The sequence below is a fragment of the Drosophila navojoa genome, chromosome 2 (assembly GCF_054131105.1).
Source record: "Drosophila navojoa isolate 15081-1374.11 chromosome 2, UAZ_NAV_1.0, whole genome shotgun sequence".
NCBI lineage: Eukaryota > Metazoa > Arthropoda > Insecta > Diptera > Drosophilidae > Drosophila > Drosophila navojoa.
In genome coordinates this window covers 14,512,961-14,535,657 of record NC_142890.1, presented here as the reverse complement: position 1 = coordinate 14,535,657, position 22,697 = coordinate 14,512,961, and the positions used below count along the sequence as shown (strand labels likewise).

General features: G+C 39.2%; 2 protein-coding genes across 3 annotated transcripts; both read left to right on the top strand.

The window, feature by feature from the left end:
• Positions 1–627: 627 nt before the first annotated feature.
• twin (CCR4-NOT transcription complex subunit 6-like twin) lies at positions 628–22,444 on the top strand. Of its 2 annotated transcripts, XM_018111737.3 has the most exons (8): positions 628–808; positions 1,946–1,979; positions 2,593–2,727; positions 2,792–2,978; positions 3,052–3,227; positions 20,001–20,069; positions 20,540–20,852; positions 20,912–22,444. In XM_018111737.3, exons 2-8 carry the CDS (start codon positions 1,973–1,975, stop codon positions 21,687–21,689), a joined length of 1,665 nt encoding a protein of 554 aa, XP_017967226.1. In that variant the 5' UTR covers positions 628–808; positions 1,946–1,972; the 3' UTR covers positions 21,690–22,444. The 2 variants fall into 2 exon arrangements, with proteins under 2 accessions (XP_017967226.1, XP_017967227.1); XM_018111738.3 differs by lacking the exons at positions 628–808; positions 1,946–1,979; positions 2,593–2,727; positions 2,792–2,978; positions 3,052–3,227 and adding an exon at positions 18,824–19,653.
• LOC108659025 (uncharacterized) lies at positions 3,969–7,363 on the top strand. The gene has a single exon (XM_018111736.3). It carries the CDS (start codon positions 4,900–4,902, stop codon positions 7,024–7,026), a length of 2,127 nt encoding a protein of 708 aa, XP_017967225.1. The 5' UTR covers positions 3,969–4,899; the 3' UTR covers positions 7,027–7,363.
• Positions 22,445–22,697: the final 253 nt, after the last annotated feature.

Genomic DNA, 22,697 nt, shown 5'->3' with positions numbered 1-22,697 from the left:
ATACTAAAACGTCAAAACGTCACTTAAAAAAGAGTTGCCTTTGAAACGAAAAAATAGTAATAATAAAGCTACATATTTGTCAACACTTACAAATACTATTAAGTGTCGTTTTTTAATTTATTCTCCAAATTTCGTTCCTTATTTAGATTCTTATCTTTCTGAACTGTTATCTAAAGAAAATGTCAGCTTTCATGGTTATGGAACATTCGAGAGAGGCCTTTACAAAGACGTGCTTGCTAAGCCAGCTCGCCTTGATTCAGTACTGGAAGGAAAGGCTCTTTTGTTTGTTTTTTATTAAAGCCACCTGTGCATCGAAGTAGGATGATTACATGTGCTGCATAATTATGTATATCAATGTATTAAAAGTATATGTATGTACATACATAAGTTAATAAGAAATAAATATCATTTATCATTTATTATGTTAGTTTATTGTTACACATAATGGAAATTAGTATTAAGAGCTTTCTTTAACCTGACCATTAATTGGACTACAGGATCTTTAAAGCTATATATATTTTTTTAGTGTGACCAGCATAGTACGATAGGATCAGTTTATGAGCCACAGACTTTAAGAGCCGCGATCGCATCAATATGTTAATACCGCAGTTTCGCGTTTTTCTGCTTCTTCGCTTTGGTCACATAGTGTAAAAGAGCGTGTGCAAGAGATATGCGAAAAGAGAAAAGTTTGTCGCAGCTAAGTCACGAATATAAGGAAAAATAGTTGCCAGCAAAAGAAAGAATATTATTTTTAAAACAGAACCATATAAAGTGGCTGGAAAAGCACATAAGAAATTTTATTGTGTTTGTATGTATACATATGCATGGTGCATCTTTCAGTAACTTTGTGCATGTGTGTGTGTGTGTGTATATAGATGTTTTTTTGAGTGTTTATACGTGCTTGTTTTGTTTTGATTAAATCAGTTTGTTGTAAATTGTTTGTGTAAATAAAAAAATATTTGAAATATCTATCAAAATCCTTATTGTTAAATATTAAATTTAATGTATAGTTATATCCAATTTCTTCCCATTTGCAATATACATATACTCTCCGGACAATAAGTGGCAACTCCAAGCCAACATGTATACAAAAACAAGAAGCTACTATGAAAACGAATCGCACAATAAATAAATGGAAGGCAAACGCGCAAAAAAGAAAAAGCGACCCAAAACGAGAAAGAGAATTAGCAATTTCGTCGCTTTAGTACAAAATTTATAGTTTCGCGCATTTCAGTCAATAACAACATTTGTAAAAATACACCAAAGAACAAGAATAACAACAAAAGACTAAAAAAATAGAAAAATCATCCGTATTCAAAATTGTTTGGTAATTCAATGAGAAGGCGCGAGTGAAGAGGCGGCAAGAAATAAAACTCAATCAACTAAGCAAGATAGAACTAACATAAGCATAGGTAAAGAATGAGTGCTGGGTATATTTTACATTTATTCGCGTCTCCTTCACTACCACACTCAAATCCGCAGTCTTTTTGCCTAAAACGCGATATGAACATTATACACATTTGTATGTATGTACATATGTAAATGTACATAATGTATATATGCATTTATATATACATACATGAAGCTTTGCCGCCTTAACCTAGCTGCAAATTGTGATGAAATTGTATTTATCCATTGTGATGAAATTGTATTTATCCATTGCCTTAACCACCAAAAGACATTTGAATTGTTCCTTAGCACTACATAAATACATACTAATGCACATCTTGATGTATTTATGTATGTATTTATATATAAATACATACATAGTTAAAAATTGATATGAATTTTGCGCGCGCGCTTTCGAAATCGTAAAAGAATTTTTTTGTTTCATTTTGCATTTTATTCTTAAACATCTGTGTATGATTTTTATTTGCGAATGTTTGTCTGTGTTTTCGTTTACTAATACAAATAATAATTCAATCACTTTGTTAATATTTTGCAGAGACGCTTAAATCATCAGGCGGTTATTATGAAAGGTTATGATTTGTTTCAACATCCTTCCTCTACATTCATAAAAAAAAAAAAATAAGACTTTTGTCTTTGGATTACCGAAGATTAAATACCCTTGCAGATGTGTGAAAGATCTTTAACTACTTGTAAATAGTTGACTTAAAGCGAGCTCCATATCGTAGAAGGGCATATGATTCATCGTAGCTCAGTTTACAGGAAAAAAATGTGGGTCCGATAAGAAAAATCAAATAGAAATATTTTAATGTTACTGGCCATTTGGCTTGCTTACGCATCAGAGTTTGTCCGATGATTTAGTCTGATCAATCTACCAAAAGATGTATAATTAAGAGACTCAGCTCCCATTAAAAACAAGAATCACTTAATGTATTGCTCACACAATGACAAATGCACTTTCTGCAAGGGAAAAGCAATGATTTAACAAATTATATATATGTGCATATGCAAACATATATGTACGTAATTTTTGTTGCCGTTGCCGTTGCCTAGCCGGGTTTTGTCTCCTAACATGAGCCCTAACTTGCTAAAATGAAACCAAAACAAAAACAACAACAGCCATAGTGAAACTTCCCCTAACCAACAAGTGTCAAAAATAACTGACCGTGTTTCTCCACTATTCAGGAACAAGCAATTACTATAAAATGTCTCGTAACAAAGACAAATATGACAGCGCGAATAGACGGCAGCAGATATTTCTGTCTGCCGAGGATATTGCCGCTGGCAAGAAGACAAATTGGACTGGGCTCGAAATAACAGGTACGTAAAATTGTTTAAAAATCAATTAAGAATCATTCAATAATTAATAATCCTTTGCTTTCAGGTTGCGTGCGTAATATCAGTCCCACATTGTGGGAGTTTGAGCATCTGACAGCCCTCTATCTGAATGACAACCAGCTGCTCCGACTGCCAGCGGATGTGGGCATGTTGGTTAATCTGCGTACACTTGACTTGTCCAGCAACAAGTTACGCAGCCTGCCCGCTGAACTGGGCGAGCTCATACAGCTGAGGTGGGATAGCGTCATCCACATTTTTTTTAATAAAAGTGAATACCAATCTAATTTGATTCGTTTCTGTTTCCAGAGAGCTGTTATTAAACAATAACTTTTTGCGAGTGCTGCCATATGAACTTGGCAAGCTGTTTCATCTGGTCATCCTCGGACTGATGGGCAATCCCCTGCAAAAGGAGTTCATGAATATCTATAATGAGCCAAATGGAACGACGAAATTGTTGAATCACATGCTGGACAACTTATCATGTGAGTACTGCTATTTCTATATATTTAAAAATGTATTTGTGTGGGTGCGTGTGAGTGTGTGAGAGAGTGAATGCTTGTGCGACCTCCTGTCTGTGTATGCGAGCATATGGGCAAAAAGGAAAGTTACAAAAGGCTCGCGAAAAGAGAAAGTTCTCTTATGTTGTAAATGTCGATATATATATTTTTGTGAGTACCCTTTCATACAGTATTACGACTGTGTAATCGCATAAGCACCCCATTAAAGGACAGATTCGTTTACAGCTATATACATATATAATCTTGATTCATAATGATGAATTGAGTTTAACGTCTTTTGTTGTTTGCAATAAACAACAAATTTGCTTAACTTCGTTTTAGTCATTTAGTGTAGAGCGGTATAGGTGTTTAGGTGAATAAGTTTTAAGCAAATTAATGATATAATCTTAATTGGTTGCGCCACTTTCGGCAATATACATAACTTATAAATATCCCGAAATACATTGTCATGCTATTTCCATTAAAAATGTGAGGGGAACATATCATTTACTGTATATACAAATAATGCTTTGTACAGAATCAAAACATATGCTCATTGTTTGTTTTGATTCTTCCCCTTAAAAAATCCTGTACTGATATCAGTTGCGCATTTATTGCAAGGGGCCGTATTACTATTTGTTTATAATTGCTTATTATGTTGTAGATCAATTCAATAATATATGCACATAATATTTGTCAATGTATCGCCATTTTCGTACTTAGAGTGTTTAATTATCGGCACATCGATCATATTTTCTTTTTCTGTAATGCAAGCCATGGTTGACAGGATGGCCAAAACCGCAACCGGTTTGCGATCGCTCAATCGGGCAATTAAAGTTCAAACTCATGGTTTTTTCTTAATAATAATGGCAATAGCATAAGCATGAGCAGACATCAATTATAATTTAATTGAATGTAAGCGCCAAAATCATATGCAACGCAACTAACATACAACACCAGCAATGGCAGCACAAAAGCAACACTGCATGACCTCGACATGCAAAGCTGCTGGACGTTGGCCCGAAGCTGCAGCAACAGCAGCTTTATAGAGTGCGAGCGAGAGACAGAGAGATTGCGAGCTTAAAAGAGAGTAAGCGCCAAAGATTGTGTGTGTATGTGTGAGAGTAAAAGATAGGGAGAGTGAGAGCGTGAGCGCGGGCATAACGGCTTCAAGTGCGTTTACTGTTAGGCCGGCAAAGCTCGTGCACGAATGAAATTGAATTCACTGCCATCAGTCTGCCACAAGCTTGGCTCGCGAGCGGACGCTTCAAGTCTGTAGTTGAGCGTAGTCGAAACGAGTTTATAAACTGTCGCGCCGTCTCGTCTTGTCTCGCTCCCGTCGCTGGCTGCGTCTGCGCCAAGTGTTTCGTAATTTCGACAACAGCAACAGCCGCAACAAAACCATCAACAACAGCGGCAACAGTTGCTGCTGGCTGGGCGATCAACAGTTGTGCCAGTTTCTTTTATGCAGTTCGCTTTTGATACGCTTTTCATTTCGTGCGAATTTTCGTTGCCGCGTGTGGAAATGTTTTTCGCAATGGCCGTCTGCATGCATTGAAGTGTTGAAATTGCAAACGCGGCCAAGTGATGTGCGATACGCACGGTAGACCAGGACAACTGACGCAGCTACCAAGTGAGATACGAACTAGGCAGGATTATGAGATCGCATGTGGCCGTTTATCGTGCACCAGAAAACGCAAACGGTTGCCAGTTCGCTAGATACGCGCTCCACGCGCCTCCCACACGTCAACAGCAGCAGCAGCAGCATCAATCTTTACAGCCGCACGCGCTTTGGAATGCTGCTCAGCCCACAGCTCCTGCTGCCTGCTATAATCTGCATGCGCAACTGCAGCATCATAGCATATACCATGCATCTGCAGGAGCAGGTGCAGGTGCAGGAGCAGCGGCGATGCCACAGCCTCAACAGCTGCTGGTCAATCAGCAGCGCATCAATGAGTGCGCCGGCATACCGCTCATATCGAATGCCTGCAGTCACCTAGCCCCATCGCAGCGTCATCGCTTGCTGCGAAAGTCGGGCAAGCCGTGGCCGGCCGCTGGTGCACAGTCCATGTCCCAGCTGGCGGTGCATGCGCAGGGACAGCCGCTGCTACAGAACATCAAACAACATCATGTGCCGTTGCACCACCAACAGTTGTCGCCGCAATCCTGGCCGGCGCATGCTGCCAGCTATCAGCTGCCCATGCGCGTAAACAATTTTCAATTGACGGACAAATCACGCATGTTGCGCTATCAGAATTCTGCACCTGCAGTGCTCAGTGCCCAAGAGCAGCAGAAGACCCTAAACAGCATTGGCAACCACAACAACAACAGCAGCAATGGCAGCAGCAGCAGCAGCAGTAGCAGCAGCAGCAGCGGCAGCAACAGTCATTGCTCTGGCCAGGAGCAAACGTCGTCCGTGACGGACACTTGTCTGCCGCGCATCATAAAGCCACGCAAGCGTCGCAAAAAGGATCGCAAGCCCGCTAATGGAGTTTTGCTTAAAATGGATGCGGACTTACAGCCGAAACTGCAGCAGCAGCATCAGCAGCAGCAACAACAACAACCGCAGCAACAACAACAGTATCAACATCAACCTCAACATCATCCACATCACCATCCCCATCCGCAATCGGTGCATCCCCATCATCATCATCATCATCAGGCCCTTAATGCAGCCAACTATGCACAGTTGCTGCCCATGGCTAGAGATCGGGGCATGCAGCATGATCATAGCCATGGCGTTTGCTTCTGCCGTGACTGCGATCCTTTGCGTTCACTGTGGGACTATCCGTTGCGTCGCTCGCTGTCGGATGCCTCCTCCAGCGGGCAGGGCGCAAGTAACTCGAGCAATTCGTCAACGTCCACGCACTCGGATAGCTCGTGCGCCAGCTCGATTTGCTCCCAGACGATGGCTAACAATTTCGATGAGACGGAACATTTTGCGCCCATCACCGGCGACAGCAGTCGCGCCGAAATTGTGGGCGTCATTGGCTCACAGCGCAGCAGTCACGCCCACACAGCATCAACATCAGCAACGGCAACGGCAACGGCACCACCAACTGCATCAGCAACAACAACAGCTCCGGCATTGTATCTCAGCGACTCGAGCGACTCGGGCTATGGCGACATCCTAAGCGGCATGAATATTGCCAACGATCTGTTTGCTAGCTGCTTTGGCACTGCGGCTGCTGCCAACGCAGCCGAAACGCTGCTCGACGAGAGCATCAACGAGATTTCGCGCAAGCTGATCGAGACATGCGCCGTCAACGAACCTCCGCCAAATGAGGCGGACGCCAGCAACGGCTGTGGCAGTGGTGGGGGTCTGGGCTGTCGTGGCGAGGGCATTGCTGGCGACAGTGACAGCTGCTCAGCATCTGCCAGCGACAGTGGCTTGGATAGTGCTGGCAGCTATAACTCTGAAGCGCTTGTCTTCAATTTTGAGCATTTGAATCTGATGGATACAAATTTTGTGACGCCCACGGCTTTGGATTTTCTCTTAGACTGCAACAACAACAAGAGGAGCGAGAGCAGCAGCCGCAGCAGCAAGTCAACGGCACAGCAGCAACAATTTTACAACAATTGCTTTGACTTGGTGTGGTGCAGCAACGACAACGGCAACGGCAACGCCAAAAGCGACAACAACAACAACAGCAGCAGCAGCAGCGACAATATCACAAGCCAAATGACAGCTGGCAAAGGCGGCGATAGCAATGCCGCCACACCCACAACTTTAATACTGGGCACGGTTGGAAAATTGAAGCCAGCATTTTCCACCATCTCGTGACGATAAACTAATCACACATCAACGAAATCCAAACCAAAACCAAAAGCCCACGAAACCATTTGGCTGTTGCTGCAGCTGTAGCAGCAGTTGTTGTTGTTGCTGTTGTTGTTGTTCTTGTTCATTTTGGTTAAATTTCCCTGTTGGGATTTACGATCGACACGCTTTGGCGTCGCATTGGAAATTTGAGCTAATTGCCAAACAGTTTTCATGTGGGTTGCGTTTGCGTGGGCGTGTGCGTTGCATAACCAAAACCGTTAACCCACAAATGAAGCGAATTGTCGGCTGAAGAGAAATTGAAACGAAACGTGGTGGAAAAATAAAAAATAAATGAAATAAACGAGACATTGAAATAAATGCGCCATGGGCGCAACAACAACACCAACAATTGGCGATATGACTAAAGATGTCTGCGCTGGAAACCTTGTAGATCTGTCTATATAAATATATATATATATATACATATATATTTAAATATATATAAACATATATGTATGCATATGTACATGGTAAAACTTTCACTTTCACTGCGGCGGAATCGCTTTGTTTTTGCTCAGACAAGCGCCGACTCAACCACAAAGACAACATCAACAACAACAACATGAACAACCACAACAACAGCAACGACAACGACAGCAGCAACAACGACGAAAACTCTTATGCAGATTTTTAGCCGCAAAACTAATAGAAATCGTGCCTTGACAAGAGGCCCAGCTAAAAAAAAAAAAAAAATTAATAAATTGTGGATGCGAATACTACACACAGCTGCAACAGTGTGTAGATCTATCAGCTGTACTCTATATACAGCATATATAAATATATATATACATATAGTTGTATATATCATAAGCAATGACGCATACTTCATACAAAAAGCTAAACATTTTCTGGCAATTGTTATAGTTTTTTTTTCTGCTCTCTTTTGTTATTTGTGCATAAACGTTTAGTACTTAAGACTTTTGAGATTGATCCGAAACAAAGACAAAACAATCCATAATTGACGAGCTTAAATCGGTGATCTATTTGTTAGACCCAGTTAGATGGCAACGTAAATAATTGGTCAAGAAAATCGAGGGTAATCAATTCAGGAAATATTGATTTTAATGTTTAACATCAATATATATGTATGTACATATACATACATATATATATTTTGTTTCACTTTCTTAGCATTTTCGCTGTTCGCGTTTAGCTCTTGGTTTTTGTGACCTCAATTGTTTGCCTTGCTGCGCTAATAATTTGTTTCTAATTAAGTCACGTTCCTAATTAACATATGTCTTCTTATTTGAAATTTGTATTTTTGGGTATTTGTAGTTTTCGTATTCGGTGTGTTTCTTTTTAGATAAGGTTTATTTGATAGAGCGCTACGAAGTGAACTTTTCTTAGTTATCTAAGTTATTTATAGAATTCGAATTTAATTAAATCGAAAATGCTGTTGAGACAAATCACACGCACTGATCTCTGGCAAATGTTGTACTCGAATCGAGTTCAGATCATAATATGTAGTATATGTTCTCAATCTATAGAAATACATTTAGGGGTTGTCATTTTCAATCGTCAAATTAGAATACTATCAGCATGATTTGATTTATTTATATTTCGTCTTTATTATTTTTGGTTTTATTTTTTATACAATTGTATTTTCTTGCATTTCATTTTTATGCTACATATATACAAGTTTTTATTTAACATTTATCATATATTTGCTAGCATTTTATATTTCGCATATTCATTTTCATTCATTTCAAGTATAAGATATTCGAGTCATTCAATTGTTGCTTTCGGGTGGTGTGAACACGCCAACCGCATCATTTGAATGTATACAGTATTCATTGAAATGATCATATTCATTGCATTCACTATTATCTTTGGATCTACATTAACCTATTATTCACTTGACTGAATTAGCACTCATTTGAAATTGATTCTTGGGTCGGCTTTTCGCATCTTTGCAGCTGTTTTAATGAAGGTTAAGGTTTGTCGGCTCATCAATGGAGCCGCGCTTTTTAATTTGTAAGACACTTTTTCCAATTATGCGAAGCTCTGATCACTGAGCATAAAATCTAAGACAACAGTAGCAGCAGCAGCAGCAGCAGCCCTAGTTACCTGCTTATTTAGCAGTTGGCGCCGAGTAAAAGTTTTCGCCTTTTTTAATTAAAAGAAACTCGCGAGCGGGCACAGGCATTGCATTGCTTGTCTAGAGTTTTCCATTGCTGCTGTTGCTTGGCATGCTGGAAAAATGTCACAGTTTTCCACGATCAAGCCGAGTTCCGGCCAATGGCGGGGCCGCCCGGTATGGTGCCGGCTGCTTTTGTTACCATTCCCCACATTAAAAGAAAAATTATTGCTCGCAACTAATTTATTTAATTAAGATTTTCACTAGCTTGTAATTGTAATTGTAATCGTAATTGTGTTAAAATAAGCTCAAATGCATGTTCATCATTTATACTTTATAGTTTTTGCACAAATAACAAAATGATGGCGTTCTCTTTAAAACATTACCATTAATATTATTACTATTACTATTATTATTATTATTATATACATACATTGTACTTCAAATCAAACTCTCATTCCATTTAGCTTTAAGCATCTTTATTAAGTTTGATTCTTGTTGCTCGCACAATACTGCAATTATTATTTATTTTGATTAAGCGTGAACGAGAGCTCAATAAAATATATAAATAAACGAAAGAAAAAGCATTGATTGTCTGTGGAAAAGTGTTCAAACAAAAGCCAAAGGCAAAGGCAAAATGAAAGAAAAAAAAAAAGTCTGATTACTGTTTTGATAGCCCCGAAAAGTTTGTTTTCCTCAGTGGCTCAGTCAGCCACAAGATTTCTAATGGAGCACGTTCGAGCCGTTGTCGACGATTTCAAAATAAACAAACAGACAAACAAATAGGCAAGTCCGGAGAGACTGACAAATAAACATACACTACTCAACACTGGAGCAGCGATCTTGGGACCGGGAATGCACTTCAGAATGAACTTTCCAAAACATTAGCCAGCCAGCCCAGCGAACGAACTATATTTTGTTTTTGTTTTGGTTTTTGTATATTTTTGTTTCTGTATGATTTTTACAGCCACCCAACTTTGAATTGCTGCGCAAACTTTGAACCATCTCTCGTTCTCGCTCTCACAATCTCCCTTTCTCTCTTTCCCTCTCTCTGTGTGTGCGGCTACCTTTCACCTGGTGTCGCTTCTATTTCCACTGAGAGCAACGGCGGCAGCTCCTATTGAAAATGTTCGCAGAGATCCGCTGTAACAACCGTAACTGGCGAATTAATTTCTTTTTGTGCGTCCACAAATTGCCGGTCATTTGGCTAATTAATGTCTCTATTTTAGGTTTAAGGTCTCGTCATTTTCCTCTATTCATTTGGCTACAATAATTGCTGACCGGCAATAACAACAGCAACAGCAACAGCAGCAGCGGAATAAGGCGGCTGATTCCTAAAGAGCCCGCTTATATTCTAAGTCGCTTCTTTCAACAGCTTTGCTGACATCGGCTTCACCCTCTTTCTCTCTCCCTCTCTGTCTGCCTGTCTGTTGCTTTTGCTCTTTCTCTTAGTCTTGCACAACCCGGTGCCGGCAATCGTCCAACCGTTTGGGACGCGCTTCGAGTGGGTCAGTGGATAATTGGGTCATTTGCAACACTGTTTGCGCCATCACACCGGCCGGAGCCGGAGCTGGAGCTCAAACGACAATGAAGTGACGCCAGGCAGCCACCGGCTAATGTGTTTAGCTACGTCAATAAGTGCGTCGTCTCCTCCCTCTTGACGTCTCGGTCGCCAGGTCGTGTTCTCGTCGCCGCTGGCCAACGGAGCATTCCATAGTTAGCCTCGTCTTCTACAAGATATATGCTTGTTTACTGCTGTTTTTGCTTCAAGCTTCTACAATTTAATTGTTGCCGAATGCCCTTTCAGTTAGATTGCATTTGTATTTCCATCACGTTTGCAATGCTCTCATTTACAATTAGGCAGAGATTTCGGTGTGAACTTTGACAACGTTTTTACGTTCTTGTGAAATTATTTTCTAGGAAATTTCTATAAATTTCGTAGTTACTGTTATATGTTATAGAAATAAAATGATTTGTTTTTATGGTTACAAATTAAGTTAGAATTTTTAAATTATTTTTCTATAGGGATTTTGCAATGTAGAATCAGAATTTATTTTTCTTACATCATAAATGAAATTAAAAACTATATGCAATCCTTAAATATTATCTTGTAGGGAATACCCATAATATAGTAAATTTATTGAGCGCATTTTCACTTGAAAACTCGAAAATGTTTTTGATTTATTACTTGGAAGTTTTTTTTCTCAGCGAACTTCTTTCAAAAAACCTCATTCTGTATTTATTAAAATTATATATAGTTTAAGTAGGCTTTCTCTTCATCATGAGGATTGATGAGGATCTAAATCTATTATAAGATTAGGTCTACATCGCGCATTAAATAGATTATCCATTGGCTACTAATTTTCTCTAAAGCTTAAACTCTCAAAGTTTTAATCTATTTAAACTAATGACGCTTGTTAGCGTATTTATGTATTGGCTTTGGTTGATTTCTTAGCGGGGTTTTTCTGCTCTGCGAATCTTTTATTTCACCTCTTTTTCCTTTTTTTTTTTGTGCTTTGATCGCAACGTGAATAATCCATTTGGCATGCATTTCCAGCCAGCTGCAATTTCCATTTCTTGCTTCATTTGATAGATACAACGGCTTTTCCAATGAAATTGAAAGTTTTTTGTTTTTTTTTTTTATTTGCCCGCTCGGTCCACTAGACCAATAGCCCAGTTGCGAATGCGCCAAGCCAAATAAAAGCCGGCTGCACCGCAAGCAAGCTAAGCAAAAAAAAAAAAAAAATAAAAAGGCCAAATGTCTACGAAAAAGGTTACGCAAAATGTCAAACAGTTAAGAATCTAACGGCCACAAATGTCATTATTACATTTATTTTCCACTTTTAATGTCGTCTGCTCTGTTCGTGTTTTAAGCTGTTATTGCCTTCAGTCGTTCCTCTTCTTCTTCTTCTGCGTGCTCAGCTTCTTCTCAGAGCTGCTTCGTTTCTGATTTTCACAGACATTTTACTGCCGAAGCTTTTGAGGCCTTTACCTGTCCACATCGGAGCAGCTAGCTGAGCCATAAAGTACTACTCAGAAGTAGTTGGTAGATCTATGCTTTACCTACCTGTTGTCAGACAAAGTTATGTGCGTGTGTGTGTGTGTGTAAGCTAGTTGATCAAGGTAATGAATGCTCTTTTATACAGCCGTGATATCTGTTTTTAATTATATCACTACGTAAAAGAGGTAAACAATTTTATTGGAACAGATAGTATGTTTTGATCAGGATCGTATATAAGAAACCAGAAATCTGATAAATGTAAAGAATATACGAATTCTACGAATATACATATAAGTATATATCTACTATAAAGCTCACATTTATTATTTTCGATATAATTACATTTAATTATCGATAAAAATAGAGATTTCATCTTTTAATTGAAGAGCATTATAACTAGAGGCTATACAAAGTTATTTTTGGATATTATTTGTTTTCTTTGAAATCATAGCTCAGAGCATTTCTTATGTGGGTCAAACCACCTGTGGCTGTAATAACATCAGACCGAACTTCTAAAGTTAAGACTTAGAACAAGAACATTGTAATCGACACATCTTGACTCTGGGAAGTAGAAATCTATTTAAGACACCGAAGTAAACTCAGAGATGTTTAGCACGTTTCAACGATAATTAGCAAAGCAATTAACAAGAACAAACTAAATTATATGGACGACATGTGAAACTCGACTTTCTAGCATAGAACTATGTATGTGTGTGTGTGTGCCAGAAGAAGGAAAATGGGCCATTATTACAATTCTTAGATAAACTCTTGATATGTAATTGTAACTGCTCAAGTGTAAAATATTTCATATTTCATGTGAACTAGATTTTATACTCATAACAAAGTTGTTAGACTCACTTTATTACACTTATTTACATTTCTTTTTCTCGATAAATCCAAAGTTGATTATATAAAGACATAAATGATCCATCTATACTCATGCTAATGCCCGATGCTTGGCAATGGTTGTTCGATGTGCCATTAGCTTTATGAAATCATTCGCATTCATTTGATTGCATCTAATGTCTTTTTCTTGCGCCTCACGTAAAGCCCATGCCAGAAGATGACGAAGAAGAAGCAGAGGGGGGGCTGCACTCACTCTTTAGTCTGCCCTGCTGAGCTGAAGATGGTGTTAAGACTTTTGGTATCAGACATTTGGACTCTTTGTGCTTCATTTGTGGTTGTTGCTGTTGTGGTGGCAACTCTTTGTTGTTGTTGTTGCTGTTGTCACGAAATGAGCACAACATGAATTAATTTTTTACGTTTTTTTCTGCCTTTTTTTTGTGTCCGTCTGTCTGTCTGTCGCGTCTGTCTGTCTTCTTTTCTTTTTGTTGGTTACAACGGTGGCTGTACAAATTTTGTTTCTTTATGTAGGTTTATAGCCAGCCAACATTGTTGTTGTTGTTGTTGCATTTGTTGTTGATGTCAGCGTTTTTGTGTGTGTTGTACTTCTTGTTGTTGTTGTTGTTGTTGCTGCTGCTGCTTCTGCTGCTGCTATAACTGTTACCTAATCGTTTAATTGGCTTAAGCCAGTTTTGTGCTTTTATATTTAATTTAATTTTGATGACAATTTATGCTTTGTAATGCATTTTAAACGCGTCAGCGCCAAGTACCTCTACTTCTTCTTCTCTGTTCCTTCTCCTCGTTATTGTTATTGCTGGTGATGATTTATTGGAGCACATGCTACGAACCGGTATTTATAACTGCAATAACACATAATATTAGTGCCAAAAATGCGAGCGACAACAGCCACATTAACATTAACATTAACAATAACAATTCCAATAACAATAGTAATAATGTCATTAAAAATAGCCGGTTAACTGATTCATTAATTGGAACGGGCGTGCTCAGACCTTTTTCTCTCACTCTTTTAACTCTCTTTGCTGCAGTCCGCTTCATATTTGAGTCAGCCAACTGGGCTCCCCTCAATGTTAACTGTCTTTATTTTTGGTTAGCTTATTATTGTTGTTGTTGCTGTTGTTGTTGGCGATTACAAAATGTGTGTACAAGTTGTATTTCTGAATTTTGCGCTGCGTCATTGCACACTTATGTGGGTCTCGAGGGTATTTAAATTCTGTCACAAATTTGGTCTGGTTTGTGGCGAACGAGTTCTTTGCTGACAAAAGGCACAGTTTCTGCATAATTATATATATAATAGATTATAATACTAATATATATAATAGATTACCATATTTTAACAGTCTACATAAAATTTCATAATATTGCTGAGTTCATTCCAAATTTCGCTTTTCTTATCAGATATTCAAGATGAATAATTTCAGTTCCCTTTTTGTATTCCAATTGTCTTTGCATTTCCGCAAAATTTCTTATAAATATTCTTATAAATATGCATAAACAGCAAAAAATCGGAAATGTTGATTTTTTAATTTTGGCAACATTTGTATTGCATTAATAAACAAATTATTATTATATCGTAAATTGTATTATTCATTTTTGTTTCTTAGCTTGGTTTTTAAATTAATTGGAACTTTGACCTGTGTGAATTTTAAAATGGGATTTAATGAAATTAAAATATATTCTTGACTTATTTAAATACTTAGTATAGCCACTATTACTTTGTTTAGTTTAGTTAATTGTGCGCAGTATTTCTCCCTCGAGCAAACTCCCTTGATAATTGCCTGCGTATTAGCTCCGCCTCTCTGTTGTATTATTATAAAATTGTTATTATTATTATTACTAGCAGTTTGTGTGTTTTCGTGTTGCGGAAGTGGTCCGTAGCCCGTTTTCGTTTTCGTTTTCATTTTCATTTTCTGTGTCTTCTTATCAAGGTTGTTGTTGCGTAAAAGGAAGTGCAAATGATTAGAAAGTTGAATGAGCAGCCGCTAGGGCAAAATAAATCATGTACCTGAGATGCATACGAGGGCAAATTTAAAAATTTCACCACAACGAGAGAAAAACAAACGGGCTCAACATTTAATTCGCAGATGATTATTGTAATCGAGCTTCAGTTAGTTGAGCACACGTCTTTACCGCTAGACTTGTCAGTTATGCATTTTGCATACTCCAAAACCCATTGAAAATAGCATCAGCTACTAAAAAAGAGAAGAGTAGAATTATTTAATTAAGTATCAGCTCTGCATTGGGCTGCAGGATATCTTCTAGCTGAATACTCTCGACTAGAGTGGTCTTACTTAAGCAGAAGGCGACATGAGATTATACGTTGATCTGTGAATATAGGAGGGCTCACTTATATATTTACTTTATTTTGTGTATTGATATTGTATATAGTTTACTCAATCATCTGATTACCATGGCTATAATGTACATAAAGTCACATTGAAAACTTCCAACTTCTCTTAAAATATAACCAAGTTCGTATTGTATAAATTTCCATATATAGCAATGCTTGGTGAAAAGTTAAGTACTCTTCATGAATTTGATTTATTGTACACTGAATATATGCCAGTTATAGTGCTAAAGTAATATACACTCATTAGCCTCCTCAGACATACCTATATCAAGCACTTTCTGTTGCGCTGCTTTCCTTTTCGCATATAAGGCAAACCGCTCGAAATGCCAATTTGTGACTCTAAGGGTTGCCCTCGCGTAAAAGCTTTCGCTCTGTTGGGTGTTTTGCAACAGTGGCAGGCTGGCTGCTGGCTGCTTGCTGCATCGAGTGGCTAGGTCCCAGTCGCCGCCTCGGCGTCAGCCTCAGCCTCGCTGTTGCTTGCTTTCCAATTGGGGGAGAAAGTACGCGCAAAAGAGCTGAAAGTGGATCAGCGACAGAAAAAAAAAAAAAAAAAATAATAATAAACGTAACCAAACCGCGTGGCAGCATCGCGTGAGTCCCAGACGCAGATGCAGCCACCGCAACTGAAACAGCAAAAGCAAAAGCAACAACTACTCCTACAAAGATGCCAAAGTTGTTGTCGAATGAAAGCCCACGCGAATGCGTCGTCCGGTTGCTGCTCGCTCGTGTTGTGGCACCACCAACACAACAGCAACAGTAGCCGACGCAGCAGCAGCAGCAGCAGCTGCAGCAGCAGCATCCTCAATGCATCAGCCATCAGCCACCGAGCACAATTCGTGTCTGCATAATCATGGAGCGCGGACTCTTTCAATTGATTTTCCATGTGACGCAGCACAATTTGCTTGCCGCGCCGGACCGGACTCCGAGTCCGGCTTATTTTGTTAGACTTTTGAATATGGCGCTCACGATCATCAGTGCGAGGAGCCATTCAGATCTGTGAGAGTCTGTCGAGTCCGTAAGTTGACAGTCAGTCAGATGCGCGAGGGTTGCCCCTTCAATATATCTAGCAATTAACTATAACTAAGAATTTTAACTATAAATTGATTGATAAATGATTATGATATTGAAATATTAGTATATTATTTCTTTAGTGCATTGGTTTAATATTATATTTAGTTGTTTTCAAAAGTCTGATTATATATGTACTATCAAAACGAGATGATATAACACTTATGTAATAATTTAGCTAATGGACACATTCGAATTTCAATTCTGATAAGCTCTGAAATCCTCGAACAAGAAAGATCACTTAAGCCAATAGTGCAATAATTTTGTTGTTGCCTAAATCAAGTTAGGTTTTTCTGAAGCAAAAATGTAATGTTGTAGACTGTCCCATTACAATAAATTAGTTAGTCTACCTTAGTCAAGTGTTGAAATTCGCTGCATACCAAAGTTGGGTGTTCTGGTTTCGCTTTTGAAGCTGAAGTGGAAATATGGTATGCAACAATTTTTGGGCAACTTTATAATCGGCACTTAATTGATTTCAACTTGCTGCTGAACAAACGACCCTCGTGTCGTTGCAGTAGTCGCATAGTCGCAGCCGTGGGCCACTTAACACTCGGCGACTGACGGGGAGGGTGACTGATGCAGCCTCGATGCAGCATGTTATATGAAAAATGCTGTTGAACTGGTTTGAGTGTTGCGTTTGCCTCTCATGGATATATACATCTCTCTCTTTCTTTCTCTTTGGGTATGTGTGTGTGTGTGTGTGTGTGTGTGTGTAACAGTGGTGCACCTTAAATTCAGTTTCATTATTATGATTTCAATGCAAGATTGGGCTTTAGCTGCGATCAACTGGCGGCCAACGCCATTGAACATTGGCAGTCATTTGCAGTAGATGTTGCTGTTGCTATTGCTATTGCTGTGGCTGCTGCTGTTACTGTTGCTATTGCCACAAAAAGTGGTGCAAATGAAACGGGTTATCTAATTGCAGCTCAAACTGTGGCAAGTGGTGGCGAGTTGACTTTTGTTTTCTATTCAGAGCAAGCCTTCTCCACATCGTCGTCGTCGCATGTTGTGCATACAAAATGTGGCTGCTGCTGCTGCTGGGAAAGCAAGGGTGGTCGGGTTACCGGCGGCAGCAACTGGAGCCAAAGACAGAGCCAAAGCCCATGACAGCGATCAGGCTACCCGAGTTGGGTTGCTGTTGTTGTTAATCGCACCAAATTTCAATTTGAATTTCACTTTCTTTTTCGATACGCTCACTTGGGTTTTTGCCTTTCGAACTTTTGTTTTTTGTGCTTTTATTTTTTGCTCTCTCTCCCACTCTCTTCTTAATTTCTTTTGTTTGGGACTGCAGCAACAGGCAACGACCATGAAAAATTTTGTGTAGAAAGGGCTGGGTCGCTATACGAAATAAATAACATCTTTATGTACCTACCAAAAGATCAGATCCAATGTCTGTTATATAAATGAATAAATGTACATAAATCTGATTTTATCTATAGATGTATATTTATGAGATTTATGTTAATATATGATTTAGCGACATATTACAGCAAATATTTGTTACAATGTTTATTTATACAGAGCTTTAGATGAATTACTCTACTAAAGGAAACGAACAAGAACTGATCTAAAACTTATAAGAAAACCTTTAACTGCTTGGTGACAAACCATTTAACTTTAGTATTACTTTCGTTCATTTATGAAGCTTAATAGCTATGAACTGAACTTTAAATTTCTGGATCATTCGACAGAGAAGATGAACAGTACTTTGGAACTGCCAGCTTTAAACTTGCACAATAGAGATAATTGTTTATAACACAACAGTGAAGCAAACCAATACAAAATTCTATAAGAACTGTATACAAAAGCATATACATATGTATACTTTAGATTTACGGTCATATTAGAAAGAATGAGACACGGAATTCAGGTACTCATTAGAAGCAATAGCTCCGAAAAGGTATGACACATGCCAAAACAGATGCGACTCTTTAAGTATCCATTTATTCTTCAATTTGACGTTTCTTACTTCTTTTTTTCGGTTTAGCACGTTCGCAAATGCCACTTGTGTTTTATATATTTGACGGTTTTGTAACCCATTTATCTATGAATAGTCACATTTGTGTGCTCAAGTTTTTGACACCCCCGCCACAACCTGCTGTTGTCTGTTTTTTTTTTTTTTTTTTTTTGCCCCTGGTAATTACTCATAGGTTTGGCGAAATTATCGACTGAGTTGTATGTGTGTGGGCGGATGTAGCTTTACTGGTAAAAGTTTCGTAATTCTGCGGTGCTCTACTCCTAAAACCCAAATGAAATACATAGTTGGCATTGAGTTTATTGCCAATATTTTTGTTAGCTGTTTTTTTTAAATACATTATTTAGTTACTATAAACATTCCTATATACCTACAAAAACAATATTACATTTTTTTTCTTTTTTTTTTAATTTGTTGCATTTTGTGAAACCATAAAAAAATATTTGAAATCTACTGAGGAGTATCCTCCACAAGCTGAGCAATTAAAATGCAATGCAAATTTAGTTAATTTCGATGTTAGAGGCCGTTAAATGAACAAAAAAAAGACCTAAGTCAAACTTGAACGCAGTCGCCCAACAACCAAAGCAACAACAAAATTATGAAAAATCCCAAAGTTTATTAAAAAAAAAAGTAAAAACAAAAAAAAAGTAGTGAAAGTTTTTCATCGTCTTTCGTCCGTTTGCACAAAATTAACAGAAAAGCAAAATACGAAAAACAATCGTAGTGTCTTCCAAATCAAAACAAAACAAAATTCAAACTCACACACTAGACACAAACACTCACACACACACACCGGCCAAGTGAAACAAAAGCGAAAAAGAAAAAGCAACAACTGCGCCAACAACGCCGCTCGTGAGAGTCAATCGAGTACGAAAAGCTCGCGATCAGCTGCTGAGCAAACGACAGTGAGCAAGCAAGCAAAAACAACAACAGCACCAGCAAACTGCAGCAACACGTTTGTCCCACGGACGGAACATACGCAGACACGCTCACGCATAACGACGCCAAATAGGCAGGCGATAATAGAATCGGCAAGCAGCAGAAGAAGCGATAGCGAAAATAACAGCTACATCCCCAAAGAAAATGGTGTAAGCCGATGCAGCGGCTTCAGCGGCAGTTGACGGCAACAAAAACGGCGAATAACAGGATTGGTGGTGGTGGCGGGTTGGCACGCTGCGTCGTGACCCTCCCACACCCGCACGCGCACCCAAAGTCACAGGCACAGGCACAGGTCGTAAGCAGTTGGAGAAATCCAGGTATAGTGGAAATAAATACAACGCCAGTGACGCCGCCACCTGCCTGTCTGTCTGCCTGACTGCCATTTGCTAGCGCACCGAAGGCGGAAGCTATTTGATTGCTTTTGCATGTCACTTTCACCGCTCGCGAACACGATCACAACAACTACAACAATAGTAAAGGCAGTGAAGAAGAGATCGCAGTGTGTCAGTGGGGTGTGCAGCTGTATACATACATATGTGTGTGTATGCTCGTGTGTGTGCGGGTGTACGGGCGCTAATTTCATAATCGACTCTTTAACTTTTCCCCTCAACCAGTTCATTGAATATGCGACTAACGTTTGCTCTCTTTTCTCGTTTCTTTACAGTTACCGTCAATCCACCGCCCCAGAGGCCATGGCTGCCGCTCGCTAAGCCCAACAAATCGCGACCAGCCTGTAAGTAAATGATTAAATCGTAAGGGAAGACGATTATCAAAGTACTTTCCAATGAACTAACTACATATGTATGTATGTATACAAGCATGTACATATGTTTGTAGTCATTCAAAAATCACGCAGTTGCATTAATAGACAAGCTTAATGCAATCGCATGCAGTTTTGTGTAAGCACTCAATAATTAGCTAACTACCAAAATAGAAGCACAAAATATGTATAAATATATCGATATATATTTGCTGTATCGATATTCAGATAATATTTAAAGCTGGACCACTGACTGTGTTCTTGGTCAGTGGCCGGACATTATTAATCTGAACATTTGTCACATTTGATATTGGCCAATGAACTCTTTTTGCTTTTCAAAGTTTATGGTATTCAATTACCTCATAATTTTTAAGGTTCCCATATTAACTATAATATTAAAGAAAATTCTAATATATAATATACAACTACTTGTTAATTTGCAGGCATATTTACGGTTATGTGTTACAATGTGCTATGTGAGAAATATGCGACGCGGCAAATGTACGGATATTGTCCATCGTGGGCACTGGACTGGCAGTATCGGAAGAAATCTATTATCGACGAAATAAGGCATTATGCGGCGGACATTATTAGCTTGCAGGAGATCGAGACTGAACAGTTCTATCACTTTTTCCTGCCCGAGCTGAAGAACGATGGATACGAGGGCATCTTCTCGCCCAAGTCGCGTGCCAAGACAATGTCGGAAATTGAAAGAAAATATGTTGACGGATGTGCGATATTCTTCCGAACATCAAAGTAAGTCAAGCTTAGATTGTTATTCGAACACAAATTAAAAAAAAAACATTTACTTGCAGATTTACGTTGATCAAGGAGCACCTAATTGAATTCAATCAGCTGGCCATGGCCAATGCGGAGGGCTCGGACAACATGCTAAATCGTGTGATGCCCAAAGACAACATTGGTCTGGCCGCCCTGCTTAAAGTGAAGGAGACGGCCTGGGAGCCAATGTCCGAGGTAACGCAGATCTCACAGCCGCTGCTCGTGTGCACCGCCCACATACATTGGGATCCCGAATTCTGTGACGTAAAGCTCATACAGACCATGATGCTGAGCAATGAACTGAAGACGATCATTGACGAAGCCAGCCACAGTTTCCGGCCTGGCCACAAAAACGACTCAAACAGTGTTCAGTTGCTGCTTTGCGGCGATTTCAATTCGTTGCCGGACTCGGGCGTGGTGGAGTTCTTGGGCAAGGGGCGTGTTGCAATGGATCATTTAGACTTCAAAGACATGGGCTACAAGCTGTGCCTGCAACGGTTACTCTCAAACGACACCAATGAGTTTACGCATTCCTTTAAGCTTGCCTCGGCCTATAGCGAGGACATTATGCCGCATACCAACTATACGTTCGATTTTAAGGGCATCATCGATTATATTTTCTACACTAAGACCGGAATGGTACCGTTGGGCCTGCTGGGACCTGTTTCCACTGACTGGCTGCGCGAAAACAAAGTGGTCGGCTGTCCGCATCCACATATTCCCTCCGATCACTTTCCACTCCTGGTTGAACTGGAGCTAATGCACACTGCCAGCCAGCAGGCGCCACCAAATGGGCTGATCAATCGACGGTAGCAATAGACACGGCGCGGTAGGCCAACGAATATGGTGGTAACAACGACAACAACCACCATTCGGACAGCCTCCGGGAGTGGCGGAACGCTGCAGTTCAGTTATCCGGGATGCAGCAACAGCGGCAACAGCAACAGCAGAAACTCCAGCAACAATCAAAACAATAGCAATAGCAACAACAACAATAACAGCAACAGCAGCCACCGCCCAGCCACCCATGGATCAATACGGAAACCGCAAACCACGCCAACCATCGGATGAGTCCAAATTGGGAAGAAACACAAAAACAAAACACAACATACCTCTTTTTCCCCCCATCAATCACCAAAAACAAACAAAACAAAAGCAAAATACGACCAATTTCAACGTCGAGGGCGCCGTTCATTAATAATTCAGTTGTATTCACTTATGAGTTCTAAGATGACGAAGTTTTAGGGGATCCGCTTCTTTGTGCGCTGGCTCGTCAAGTGCGTTAACAATCCGACGCCCCATGGATGGACGATAGGATATCTTCAAATTCGACCGATTATGCTATGGAGGCGCTATGACACGCAAACGGAGCTGCGGACCTGTCTATAAACATATATTTACTTGCTGCTCTTACACGCCGCGTTTCTCGTTCTATTTTATCAATTTTAGTTTCAGTTTTAGCATCGAATAAACTATATAAATACACATAATTAAATTACGTTCTTGTAAAACACAACATTTAGCATATTTCATAAGCTGACTCGCAAATATATATATACATACATACACACACACATGCATACATAATAGACTCACAACAAAAAGAAAATAAGCTAATTTTAAGCAAAAAACTATTTTGTATAAATTAAGCAAAAAGAGAAAAAAGAAAAAACAAAGTTAAAAAAAAAACGATTTAAAAATACAATTGATGATAATTTTCAAAATTGCCTTAATTCGCAAACAATAACTGGGCCACAAAAAGGATTATAAAACTAAATATACATACATATATACTATAAAATCGTTGAACGAATACATACA